The following is a 14125-nucleotide window of genomic DNA, read 5'->3' on the forward strand; positions in this document are numbered from 1 at the left end:
AAATCAAAAAAGAAGGGTGCAGTGATGGAACTCTGCTGGTGTTTACAGGGAGGGCAGAGGGAAAGAAACTTCAAGGTGCTTCTTTGAAACATGGACTGCTCTCATGGCCTCTCCTAATAACTAAGTTTCCTCGAAGCAGCCTCAGAAATATTTGTAAAGAGGCAAGTGAATGTATCAGTTTGTGGCATATGTTGCAATATAAAAGGAGAAGCGGTGGAAGATGTAAAGAGAGGAGGGATTAGGCCAAAGCAAGAGGTAGGGACACGTGTTGAAGGATGAATATGATGAGTGGCATAAGGAGGCATTTATAAGAGCCAGAGGGAAGATTGTTTAATTTTGAAAAATATGAAGAGTTGAGAGTTAAATGAGAATTTTAGCTCTATTCATGAAAAAGTAACTTAGAGATTTTGTGCAGATGATCTGCAAAACAAAAGTTGGGGATGAGGCCCAATTAGCCACCCAAGGTGGTCATGATAATCTGATTATAAGAGTAGATGGGAGCACAGTGATCAGAAAAAAGTATTTCTAGGAAAGAACATTTTAAGGAGATTTTTGTCCTGGCCATGCCATTCCAGGCCTCATTCTGGGCACAGAAGTATACACTGGAAGCTTTAGCTCTTGCTCCCAGCTCTGCTAAGAGTAAAGTAAATTGAGATTGGAAAGCACTTGCAAAAGACTCCATATATTTGATTGCAGAAAGAATTTGGAAAGTATTTGAAGGAAAGGAGGAATTTACTAGGACTGAAGCTGTAAAACGAGGAGCATATGAAAGCTTGGATCTGTCTGCGATTTAGAAGGACAGCAGAGTATTGGAGAAGATCCAGCCAAGGATCAGCTAGGACTGAAGGTTTATTGCTCTAAGTACCTTGGAAACTTTGGTTCTGTGTCAAATAAAAAACTTTAAACAGGAATTGAAATCAGCAGGAGCCCAAGACATGGTTTCACCTAGGTAAGTAGCTTGCTGACTTGTAGCATCACAGTAGTGAACCAAAGCATCATAAGAAGAGTGGAAATAGGATATCAGGAGACTTTGGGGTGAAGGTAAGTGGCTTATATTTGGTATGAGAAAAATGGAGACTTCTTTTTATTAAACCCACAGTAACTAAGCTGTGCAGTGTCTAAATACCTTTGTAGATATTACTAAAGCTTGCAGTCAATTATGTGACACTACTGGAAAGAAGTCTTTAGAGACTTGAGGAGATCATTGTACAATGACTCGGTTTGCAAGGTGCTGTATCAAGATATATGTCTGAATATCCATAATGTCGAAGGACATCATCTGCAAGTTCCATCTAGTTGCAGCAGCAGGATGTGGAGCAGATACAGCTGATATAGGGGCTAGAAAGGTATTTAATGTAACTTTTGTTTTTCAGGAATAATAGAGCTTGCCAATATCCATTCATTAACTCCAGGCTGTTTTTTTAACGATTATTCTCCATGTCTCTTGCATTTTATGGGTTCATACATCAGCGTGGGTCAAATTTAGCTACTTAATTTTCTAGTACCCTTCTAAATAAGTACAAAATAAATATTTCTAATCAGTACAAAAAACAGATACTAAAAGTGAAAATAATTGGTACTTTTCAAATATCTTGAATAAACTGTATTCTGCAACTGTTTCTTGGTTGTCTTTGATAACTACCTCACAAAGTGTTTTCTTATTCTTAGGCAGTGAGTATATGACTTATTCCATATAGTTAGAAGTGCACTCTGCTGACACAGTTATAAGCACATCTGACAACATCTTATCCTTAACCAGTCATTTCCTCTTTGAGAGGAGGTACACAAGCTTCCTCTTCGAGATCTATAATAGGTTTTCTCTGAGGAGTCATATAGGACCTCTGCCAAGACCCATATTTGAATTGCTAAGGTTAGTTTGGACAGCACAACCTTGAATTTAACATGTCTTCCTTGTTTTCCAAAATTGCAGTAGATTATCATAGCCCCGTCTCCCCACTAAACAAATGACATTTCCAGCTTCTACAGTGACCTTGGTATCTCAAATGAGACATGACAATTACTGATACTAGAGTGTTGTTTTTCATCAGAAAGTAAGTCTTATTTCTGGTAAGTAGCTCAACAGTGAATTACATCACCATTGAGAATACTGTGTAGGATGTAGGTTATTGGCAAAGGCTCCAGCTCTGTGCAACTTCTCTGTCAGACTGAGTATAAATCAGATTACATTTTTACTTTTGGTCCCCGTTTTTTTCTCTGCAGGTACAATATTCCCTGATGCTACTTTATGTATAATAATGGAAAGGCAGAAACTTACATAAATGGCCCTGAGACTTGTAAAATTGCTAACAGGAAATACAGCAACATTTTTATAGTATCACAGAATCATTTAGGTTGGAAAGAAGCTGTTGAGATAATCTAGACCTGTGTTTTGGTTTGTTCCCATTTCCTCTTGTCCTGTTACTAGGAACCACTGAGAAGAATCACTGGGTCGCATTTTCTTCATTTTCTTTCATCGGGTATTAATAAGATAAGATTAGATGATAAGATTCCTCTGAGCATTTCCTTCTCCAAGCTCTTTCAGCCTGTTGTCTCATGTCCAGATCAATAATAATTTTAGTGGTCCTGTGCTGGATTCAGGCTGGTAAGTCTGTATCTTTCTCATTTTGGGTAGTGCAGCACTGGACCCACCACTCCAGATGTGTCTCACCAGTGCTGAGTAGAGGGGAAGGATCACCTCCCACAACCTGCTCTTCTGAATGCCACCCCAGAGGCTATTGCAATTGAACGATCATGTTTTAATTGAATCAAGATCGGGTATTTGGAAGTTCTGGTCATTCTGTGCTATTCTTAGGACATCTACCTTTTACTAGGGGTCCTATAGGGAATAAACTGGCATCTCATTTGCTGGTCATCTGTAGAGTGAACTAAGCAATGTGAGCTAAGCTCTTGGAATTTTGCCTGCCCCAGAAGCACAGGTGGTTTCCAAGCCAGCCTGAAGAGACTTCCAGCATACACCACTGTCCTCCATTCTGGGGATGATTTTCATTGTTTCAAACTGGTAGGAGGAAAGTACGTGTTCTTCTAGGCAGCTACACAAGTGCACATAACTTCATTATTGATCCATAACAGGCTCTAGGTAGACTTTCTCAAGTTTAAACCTACATGCAGCAGGGTCACAGCTGTTTGCCACCATCACCTTATCTGGCTTCAGTATCAGTGTCTCTTTGGCCACATGGTAAAATCCACAGCTGCAGCCAATAAACCTGCCTTGAGTCTGAGCTTTGGGAGTCCTGACTTGCCTGCTACCTCTGCACTTCCACTGTAGTTCTAGAAGCTCTCCATCTACCTTTGAGATAAAGCTCCTGGTAACCAACATTAGTTTTTGACAGCTCACAGAGAAATCAATTAAGGACCTCTCCCTTCTGCCAAGGTGGTCACCTCTCCTAAATCACTTTTGTTAGCTACCATGTTTCCCAGCGTGTATCAACAGAGAAAACAACTTATTCTTCCAGCTCAGAAGGAGAAATGGCCTAGAAGTTCAGGAGGGATTGGTGAACTTAAGAGCTCAAGACCTTAGGCTTTTGACTCCTTTGGTTGTCTTGAAGCCCAAGTGAAAATTGCTACCAATTTTCTACGTGTTATATAATTTTTCCAAGAACTAAAGATGTTGCCAGAAGCAAAACTTTCCTTTGTGTGACACCAGATAGAAAGCTACTTCAAAATCAATGATTCATCAGGGGAACATGTTTCTGGGTGATGGTATAAACTCCTGAGCTGCAGTGATGGTGTTGCCCTGAATATGCATTTGAAAAGAACGTTCCCTGCTTAAATTACCAGTAGACATCTGCAATCACTTTTCTACAGCTAAGCATGGCACCTCTATGCTCTGTGCCATGCACAAAAACAGCCCATTCACATCTGGGACATTTATGGGCCTCAGAGATCACTCTGAAACATCTGTAAAGGAGCTGTTGCCATGTTAATATTCCCTCTCTGTGTGTGACATATCTGAAAAAGAATTACTGCTAGGGCCTTCACCTACTTTACAGCCTCCTGCAGCTCATGTTGCCCTACCACCCATTCTGCCACTGAGCAAGGCCTTGTTGTCCATGTTTTCTCCTCTAAGGGACTGACCTTCATTTCTTCTGACTACGACAGAGGATTGCCAAAGCCATGCTGGTTTGAATCTCTTAAACTGGCTCAGTTTGCACGTCACAGCAAATGCAAATGCCAGGAAGAAGATAATAACCCCACTTCAAGGCAGCCTGTGCAAGCCTTCCAGCTACTCCTGGTAGAAGGAAGAACTATGCTTCAATGAACAATGGTCTCTAGAAATGCTGTGCTCCCTCTTGCACTTCCTCTGCCCCTCCCTGTCCTTTGACATCTTCCCAGTTACAGTGTGCTGGTTTCCAACACAGCGAAAGCCCTCATGCCTTTGACGTGGCTTAGTATTAAAAATACTAATCTATATATGTCACATATTTATGTCACATGGATGCCTGCATCGCATTGAAAGTCAATGTGATTTAGTCTCTTAACTCAATTCCTTTTGAAATGTTACCTTTGATAATCCCATGTATTTGATGAAAAATCCAGTTCTAAATATAATTTTGATGTAGTTGATAACCTAGACAACTAAATGTTATGATTCTCAGCAGCTGCAGCATCATTTAGACACGTTAGCACATGTGGGTTTTATAGCCATATTCATCTGATCATCCTCTCCCAGCCTAAACACACACTGAAATCTTACTCTTATCTATTTCAGAAAGCAAAATATCTGAACAAGAGCATCAAGGAATGCAAACAAAACATAAAGACTTGTGAAAGCACTGGCAGGGACAATGTGCCAAGTTAAAGTCATTTTGCTAAATGTGAAAATAACTTCCAAATACTATAGATTCATAGTCATCTAAAGAATAGTCTATGCTTTTTCCTACTCCTAAGGTGAAGGGGTCTGCTCAGTCTGGCCATGGTTTTTATTTTAATATTTTCATATTTATATTCTTCCAGACATCTGCACACAAAAATCATTCTCCTTAAAAAAATGGCATAGTTCACACTGTCAGTGCTGTCTTTGGGCTTTGATACTTGGATATTCAAGTCCTTTACTGAAGGCTATGTAAGATTGAGCTGACAAAAGCACCTTTTCTAGAGCTTCTAAACAGGGATATACGAGGAGTAACTATGTGAAGATAATTAAAGGATGTTCTTTTGCAAAAAGCACTTTTGCAAGATAAAGTCATTCTGTGTTTAAATATCTTAGATAATCTCTAGGTTTAGGGAGATTTTTACTTTAATTGTTCATTTTTTCCCTTCCCATATCACAGTTTAATCATGTGCTCCATCCTTTTAAAGTGACTGGGTGGAATTTTAAGTGGCAGCATACTAAAAAAGTAATTCAGCTGTGGAGCTGCTATAATTCTGATGGTTTGGGTTCAACCCTACATGTGAGCATTAATTAGCTTCAGTTCATGAAGCAGGCTTTCAATGACTGAATTTCTAGATTGATATTGTCTTTTAGAATAGTTTTCATTCCTCATCTTAACAGTATGCTCCAGTGCTTTGTGGTGCTGGCAGCTAGTGGAGTTGAACTTACACAGTAAGGTATGAATTACATTTCTCCCCCTAAATTTATTTTATTAAAAAGGAATTTTGTAAATGCATAGATCCCTTTCCTCTGATGAGCCTTGGATCTTTGTACACTAGTTAACACCAATCAAAAGAAATAGGATGAAATCAGCATAATAAAATGCCTTCTGTTCTATTCTTCCTATCACAACTGCAAATGTTCATGAATGTTTCCTGATTACTACTGCAGAGGGTGAAGTGTTCAAAATCCTTCCTTCCCTAGCATTAATATAATAGAAAATGCTAGAGAATAGAATGAGAAGGAATGAATTTACTCTTAGAAACAGTATTATTGCAGACACAGCTTTAATATACATTTAAGTTGGTCAATAACCAAATACATTAGTCTGGGTGACTATGGAGCCAATAAGTGAAGTGATAAAGAATCACAATGAAGGCTTTGTATCTGGTTATGTTAGAATCTATTTTTAGCTGTTAATGGAGGATAGACATAAGAAATAACCAGGTACCCCTTTGCAATCTTAGAAAATTCTCAAAGTACAGGCAAGGTGACAGAAATCAGAAAGGAAACAGATGTGGTGTTGTCTCAAATGGTCATAAAGACAGTGGGTGCATCCCAGGAAGCTGAAGCAGTACGTTGCTTATTTACCTAGCTTTATTATTTTTATTGTATATTCTTGACAATAATTGTTTAAAGAGGAGCTTTAATACTTGAAAATTTTCTGATCTGCCCTACCTGGAAATGAAATCTTGGCTTTCCTTACAGTGCAATGCTGTGCTATCTAGTATTTAGTTGGATCCTGTTATGGGAGGCAACAAGCATTTTCCTGTGTTCTTTGCTCAGAGTAGGATCAGGCTTGAGTCCAGCATCAAAATCTATGTTTAGATATTTAATAATATTTCTTAGTAATAACCCCAAACCTTGTTTCTTTTCTGATAAATTTTATTTTTTGTTTGTTTTAAATCTCCTATTTTAACACAGAATTCATTCATTGTCTGCCAGAGGATCTAGTTTACATGTGCATGCCTTATATCATAGATAGGAGTAAGCAAGTATGAATCATACTGGTCCTGAGAATCAAAACACTTGCTTTTCAAACCATGCAGCTCAATAACAATAGAACTGAAAATAATTCAAATCAGTTTTGTGTTCATTCAGAAAGCTCACAGATATTTTTAAGGGTCATGTCAAATATATGTAATACAGTCTATAGGAGAGGGAGATTGCTGTAACACTTCAAGCTTTGTCCTGAAAGCCTGTTTAATCCTTGTCCTGACATTCTTTTGAGAGCTTGAGGCAACCACTTAGCATTTCTGTGACTCAGTTCCTCATCTAAAACTGGAAGTAAAAAAATTTCCACCTGACAATGACATTATCAGAAAACATACATTCAAAGCATTTTGAATTTAGACTTTTTTCATGGCCATCTATATGTGTAGCAATAGGACAATCAGCATGTAGCAAAGCAATGGCTATTTCATTATTAACAAGACAGTTTAGAATTAATTTTCCTTTTCTTTTAAGTTCAGTGTTCAGTACTTGCAGTATATCATTCAGCACTGGTGTTGACTAAAATCCAAATTTTACCGTCCTAATTTTGACAAAACTCTGGTTAATTTTGTTGTCTGGACTCCAAAGTTTTGATTCTGCAGAATGTGCAGGTACAGTTTCTCTTAGTTTTGCTAAAAGCTCTTTCAGTTCAGCACTTCCCAGCAGTAGACCATGTTTAAAGCATTTTCAGGCTCCTGTATGAAAGCACAGTGTTATTGAAGGATGATGGACTTGCTCAGATAGATGTAAGGTAGCCAGAATTTGTTATTATGCTTGATGTTTTTTACTATAGATACATCTTTGTAATGCCAAATACATAATAAAATAGTTGATGTACATTCCTGTCAGAGAAATTGGACTTGGGCATGCTTGTATTACACAAAGTCCAGTACAGTCAAATCTATCTGTTCTCCCCATGATTTCTATTTGAAGTGACTTCAGTGTTGACCAGTATCACAGCATACATTTGTTTGTTTCATCCTCAAACCTTTGATACCAAATTCAAAGTTGTCCAACTGTGCCTCTTAACTATCTTGCTTTTGCCAGTGTGGTAAAGAATCTAAAAAAGAGCGATCTTAAATGGGTAACTCTGCATTGGTATGCATTCTGCATAGCCCTCTGAATTTTCTTAGCAGCACACAAACTCAGAAAATTACATGACTATTTTACTAATATTAATGAGCAAATAGTGGGCATTCTTCAATTTAAACATTTTTATCTAAATGTAATGTAATTGTATGATTAATGAGTGTGATATGTTGCAGGTTGATTATGTGCCTGAGACCTTTGGAATTTAAGTTTGTCTTTCATTTTTTTAACCTTGATGTATTCCTAGAAACATGAGAACAAATACATTGTGCTTGTTACAGTAAGAGGGAATTGTGTGTGTGATATCTAAAGCAGATAGTTATCTGCAAATTTCCTGTGTGCATCCACGCTGCAACTACTGTGTGTTAACTTGGGCTTGGGCACACATCCGTATCTTTGCTCACAAAGATCCCATTTAGTTCACCTTTTTGACAGTAATGATTTCTGCGAAGGTTTTTGTAGCCTTAGAAAGCAACAGGAAGAAAAATGTTGTTTTTGTGCAAAGAAGCTGTCTCAAGCAAGGGCACAGGAGGTTCGGCATCTAAGGCAGTGATACTGGAGAATGGTCAGCAGTACGCTGGAGAACAGGAATTCTATCTCAGAGCTCAGGCCCTTATCTGTTCCCTATCCTCCTTATTTGCATAAATCCACAGAATAAAATGTTCAGATCTGCATATTCATAACATTTGGCCAAAATAAAAGAAGATAAAAGCTCTCACCAAGACCACTTTTTTTTTTTTTTTTTTGCTTAATAAAAGCTGTAAGACCATCAAAAACTAGGCCTTTTATTAGAGTGTATAAGCGCAATCTTATCTGTGTACCTTAAGGCAAGCGTGATTGGAAGTTATCTTTCATATTCAGAATTACTGTACCAGAGGAATGGTCTCTAGACAAGTATCAAGACAGTCTGGTAGTGTAATAGCTGAATAATAGAGATCAGCCTTCAGGACCCAGCCTTGAGCCTGACATCAGTCCTCTGTGCACGAGCTTCAAAGGAAACCATATTTAGTCCTCTAGGACAGTAAAAAGATTGTTTGAAGTTACTAAAGCACATGTGTAAGTATTGGCAGGCTCAGGGCTTTTATCCTCAATGAATACAAATGTCTTACCATGTTAGAAGTCATTATTGTTTAGAAATAATGGATGCAAATATTTGAAGCAGATAGCCTTTGAAAAAATGTGCTGGCTTGAGTGGTTCGTTATACTATATAACTTTTGTTTCCTTCTGTGTATTCTGAAAGGATACTAATATATCTTTTAAAGAGTTTAGCTTTTTTTGTCCTTTCTTGCTTTTGATAAAAAGTGTTTCCATGTCAACTAACACATTTGTTCCCATATATTAAGACCCACTGTGTAATTGAGATTTTTTTTCACTGCAATATATGACTTGTTCAAGAGCAAGTAGACTCCTGTTAAATAGACCTAACTGGTTAGAGTTTTAAAATACAAACCATCAGCCCACTCTCATTTGAACAAATTCAGCAACATGTAAGTAGACATTCCTGGAAAATGTGGCTGCAGCTTTAATGAAATGGACACCCAGTTTTATTCTGCAGAAATGCAGAATTTCTCAGACAGTTAAGTGATCACACAGGAGGAGTCAGAGTTGCTGCTGCAGAACAGAGGATCTGACTGAGGTGGGAAAGCCTCAACTCAGCCAGGTTCCAGCACTAGGAACTAACTAGGTTAGGCCAGCCAGTCCTTAATAGGGTGTCCTCCACCTTGAAAGGGGTCACCAAGGTGGCTTCACGCCTGGTGCATGAATGCCTGAGAAGTGTCAGAAGATGCAATGAGATATTGCACCTTCCAGCCCATCACCTGCTATGCTGCTTTGACCCTCACAGGTCGGCATTCCTCGCTGCTTGGTTGATTATGCATGTTTCATTTAAGTTTTTTGTATTTATAGAGAGAGCTGGGTGGAAGCACTGTCACTTTTTTCTTTTCTTTTCTCTGTTCCTAAAGAAATGCAGGTAATTTTCCATCAAGAAAAAAAAAAATCACTGAAATTGTTGACCAGTTGAGGTTATAAATCTACCATATCATTTAGTTTATTACTTTTCTGAAGGCAACTAAGCTGCCTTTAAGGCAGTTCTTATGAAATCTCCTGCTAATCAGGAGTACTAAAACCTCTGAAAAGTTTGTCACTTTTTTGCAGTTAACAGTATTTCTGCTGAGGCATTTGATTATTCCTAAAAGCAGGAAAGAAGCAGGAGAGTCCTTGTAATAATGTTGATATGGCACAGATAGCCTATGATGGATTTTCTGTTAAGAGTGGCAGTTTCTCTTCAATATTTTAGTGTAAACTAAGGAAACAAATTTACTAAAATAATTTCTACTATGTACAACTTAGGAGAAGGGGGAGATTGGGGAAAACCAGAACATATAAGCCCATGTATTTCAATTTACAATTCCTAGTGAATAAACTTAAATTATCATAACAAAACTTCAATCACTATAATAGCACTCTTTTTATTGTAAGAGCCAAAGTAATTAATCTGTATATTTATGATCCTTGTCTATGATTAGTTTTCTGTCACAGGATGTGGTGAGTCTGTGCTGTTATGACTATATTTTATTTAATAATATTTTCCTACACAGTGCTGAACACTTCCTGCTGAAGCAGCTGAATGGACAAATCCATGAAGATATCTTTCAATTTCCCTGACAGTGAATGATGTTTCCATATATAAACATAATAATAGAGTCGTTACATATGCACTCACATTATCATAGCTGCTGTGTGCTCAGTGTTATTCCAAACAAGGCAGGAAGCCAAATTTTCCTAGTTCCCTTTTTGATTCAAATTGTGTTTGTAATAAAGGGATTTTCATTCAGCCTAAATGCAGTTTCATCCTCGTCCAACAAACCTCCCCACTTTTTTTTTTTTTTTTATTATTATTATTTTTCCTTTATTCTAGGTCACTCAGTCTTGATGCAAGAGAAATTCTCCTCTGGTGGTGATAACAGCAGTGCTACTCAATGAACTATAACAAGGGCTCTAAATGCATCTCCTGTAGCATACCACAGTGATTTGCAAAAGTGGGAATAAATCAAAGCAGTGAAGAGATGCCATGTTGAGCCAGAAGCTAAATGTTACATCTTGTTGCATGAGGCTGGGGGGAGAACAGATCCTGTTTTTCTGGCAGCACAATATCTTTGTGCTTGTTACCTCCGATCCAACCCCATTAAGACAATCATTCAGAATCTGCAGGAAATTGTCACCTCTTTCTTTCATGCAATGGCAGCTGGTATTGGTGCCTACACACATTTCTCATTTCCTTCAAGATTTTCAACACACATAAAAAAAAGAAGCTTAATTTATATTAGAAAATGTGTCAGCTTACCCTGAGGCTCAGCATGGGCACCAGGGGAAAAAATAAAAGATAAATGCCTCTAGGTGAACTGGCAGAGGCTCTAATTCTCTCCTCACTCTACTGCTAACACAGTATGTTCTGCATTAATCATTTCACATAGGCAGGCATTTAAAAAAAACCTTCAACTATTTTAAAACAAAGATGTGCTGCCCTAAACTTAACAATAATACAGCTGTATATTGTGGAACAATTTCAGTTCACACATACCATATCCCCTAGCAGAAGATGTATAAAATAATATTGGAGTCTTCTCTGTCATAATTTTTTATTGTTCTGTTTATTTTGTCTATACATTTATGTCCCCTCTAGTGACATAAAATTTTCTGTCTGTGGGTGAGGATACATATATAGTGTCGTCTGTTTGTCATTCAAATGCTGACATACACAGGATGTTTCCTATCTCTCATTTTTATCATGTGGCTGGATAAATGCATTATGTGATCCTTGAGAACTGTTACACCTCAGTCCAACTCAAATATGGGGTGTTTTTACTCTCTGTGCTGGGATAGAGGGAATTATTTTTTTCTCCCTTTTGTAGCTTATGGAAATGTTGTGTGATGGTGGGGAGTGGATGACCAACAATCAAATGAGGAGGTGGTGGACTGTAGCAACAAATGAAGTGTACAGGATGATGTGAACAGGAGAGATGTCACAATCAGAAAAACAGGGCAGAAGGGGGCCTACTCCAAGGTATCCACACAAACTAGAAAGTGCAGAAAAGCAGGGTGGGGAAAGCTGTAACGACTCTTTTGGAAAACTCACATGACTGAATGCCTTTCTGAACTGCATGTATGCATGGAGAGAACACAGGAGGAATTCAATGCCTGGAAGTTTCCCATGCAGTGTGGTCCTAGAGAGAAGAGGGGTCCAGGGGAAATGGAAGATTTTTAAGAATCACCTTCCCTAGGTTCAAATATGATCCCTCTTGCTGTGGACTAAGCCAGTCAAAGGCAGTAGGAGATCCATATGGTTGAACAAATTCTCCTGACAGAATTGAAGCACAAAAAGGAGGCTACAAGAGGTGGATGCAAGGACAGATGATGCAGGGAATATAGGGACAGTGAGTGTGCAGGGATGGGGTCAGGAAAGCCAAAGCCCATTGGGAGTTAAATCTGGTGAGGGAAGTGATGGGCAAGAAGAGCTTCTGTGCATGCATCAGTTGCAAAAGGAAAGCTAGGAAAATGTTGATTTGCTGCTGAATGGGGTGGGAAGCTTGGCATCCAAGGCAATGGAGAAAGGTAGAGGTACTCAATTCCTATTCTGCCTCAGTCTTTACACATAAGACTGATACTCTGAGATCCCTGGCTTCTCAGGCAAGTGGGAAGATCTGAAAAAAATCATGCATACCTTCAGTGAAGAAAGATCAGGTTAGGTATATTTTAAACAAGTTCATGAAAACTGATGGGATGCATCCACAAGTGCTGAGGGAATTTGCCATTCTATATTTTTGAATAGTTAAAGGAAGGTTCCTGAGGAATGAAAGAATGCTAATGTTGCTCCTCTTCACACAATCAGCTCTGAGCAAGAGGTTTGGAGTAGAAGCCAGGAGTGCCTTCCCCCCTCAATCACTCTGTCATGAAACTTTTTTCCACAGTTGCAGTTGCATGTCTCATGAGATCCATTTGCTGAGTACAAAAATTTCTGGAGTTCCATTAGCCTATTAAAGCTAAGTACATATTAGTCCGTGGGACACACAGACACCATTCCCACAGAAACATCAGGTTTAAATGGTGCATAGCTTGGTAGGGCAAAACAAATTTGCTCCTTTGGAATTTGACAGAGTGTATAGAAATAGTATTGCTGTGGAACAAAAGGTAATGTGGATGTGGATGTGTGTGCAGTGGGAGTGTAAAATCAGAAAACCAGGAAGGAAATGCTTTCATGGGCATGATTTAAACAGCGGGAATGTATTGCCTGCAATCATACTCAACAGCAAAGTACAGCTCTAAATGTCCATTTTACTCATGCCTTTTTCTTGAAAGGTTATGGTTTGTGGATGTTTTCACACAGGTGTAGAGATATTTACAACATCATTAAGTAAGCAATGAAAAGGCTAAGGAAAGGGTCCGGATCTTTAACTGGCATGGGATGGCATTTTTCTACTGAAGTCAATACACCTATTTTAATTTATACCTCTTAATATCTGGCCTGAATGCTGCAGAATGGGATGCAGAGGATAGGAGAAGATGGGGGGGGAAAATACACAATCTGGTAATATCTCTTACACAGTTAAGAAGTACAGTCTAGAAACTTTCTTTGTTATAGTGAAACTGAACTCCTCTTGGATCAACTGATGAATATGAGTTGCATGTCTTCTGCAGGATTTTAGAGAGAGCCTTGGGTCCACAGAAGAATACACCAATACTGTTGCTGCAATCACAATAACAACAAAAAGCATGAGAGTAGCAGGGGAAATGTATACACTGTACTTTATTGCTGCCTCCAGCTTTGCATCTTTTCAAATCTCTTTTTGAGGAATACATTTGAAAAATCTTGTGTTACTGTATACTTTGTGTTATGTACTGTATAATTTGTGTTGCTATATTATAGTATAATAATTTTAATACTTTCATGTTTATTATGTAATTACATTATTTATTAGATTGCTGTATGAGAGGTTACAAAATATTTTAAATGGTAACTCTTTGGTTTTGATCTTCACAGCTTTTTCAATCAGAGAGGCAAACATACAGTTTGTGCTGAAAATTTAAAGTGCTTTTTCTCCACCTGGGTTAATTTTTAGTGAAAAAAAAATAAACAAAATTCTCAGTTACTTCTGAGTTTTCTTCTCCTCTCTCCCCCTACCCCCCCACCCCCAGTCTAACACTTTTCTGCCTACGGACAATTTTAAAATGGCTGATTTAATAACAGCAGTTGTAAATAGGTACTTCTTATAAAATAAGAACATGACGAATGTAACAAACAATTGTGTTCATATGTGTATGAGCATGTAGGGAGCTGATAACCTCCTTAGGTTGCCTGCTAGAAACTGCCTAAAGGGTTTGCCTCCATGTACACTACACATATTGCTTTAAAACATACATGCAGACACAGATTC

General features: G+C 38.2%; 1 protein-coding gene across 1 annotated transcript in view; it reads right to left on the reverse strand.

Moving 5' to 3' along the window:
• Positions 1 to 13310: 13310 nt before the first annotated feature.
• Positions 13311 to 14125, reverse strand: part of NOX3 (NADPH oxidase 3) — a 39767-nt gene continuing 38952 nt past the window's right edge. The window contains exon 13 of the mRNA XM_058835660.1: positions 13311 to 13437. Coding sequence (XP_058691643.1) covers positions 13311 to 13437 — 127 coding nt within the window. The remainder of the gene's footprint in view (positions 13438 to 14125) is intronic.

This window comes from Poecile atricapillus, chromosome 3 (genome assembly GCF_030490865.1).
Source record: "Poecile atricapillus isolate bPoeAtr1 chromosome 3, bPoeAtr1.hap1, whole genome shotgun sequence".
Lineage (NCBI taxonomy): Eukaryota > Metazoa > Chordata > Aves > Passeriformes > Paridae > Poecile > Poecile atricapillus.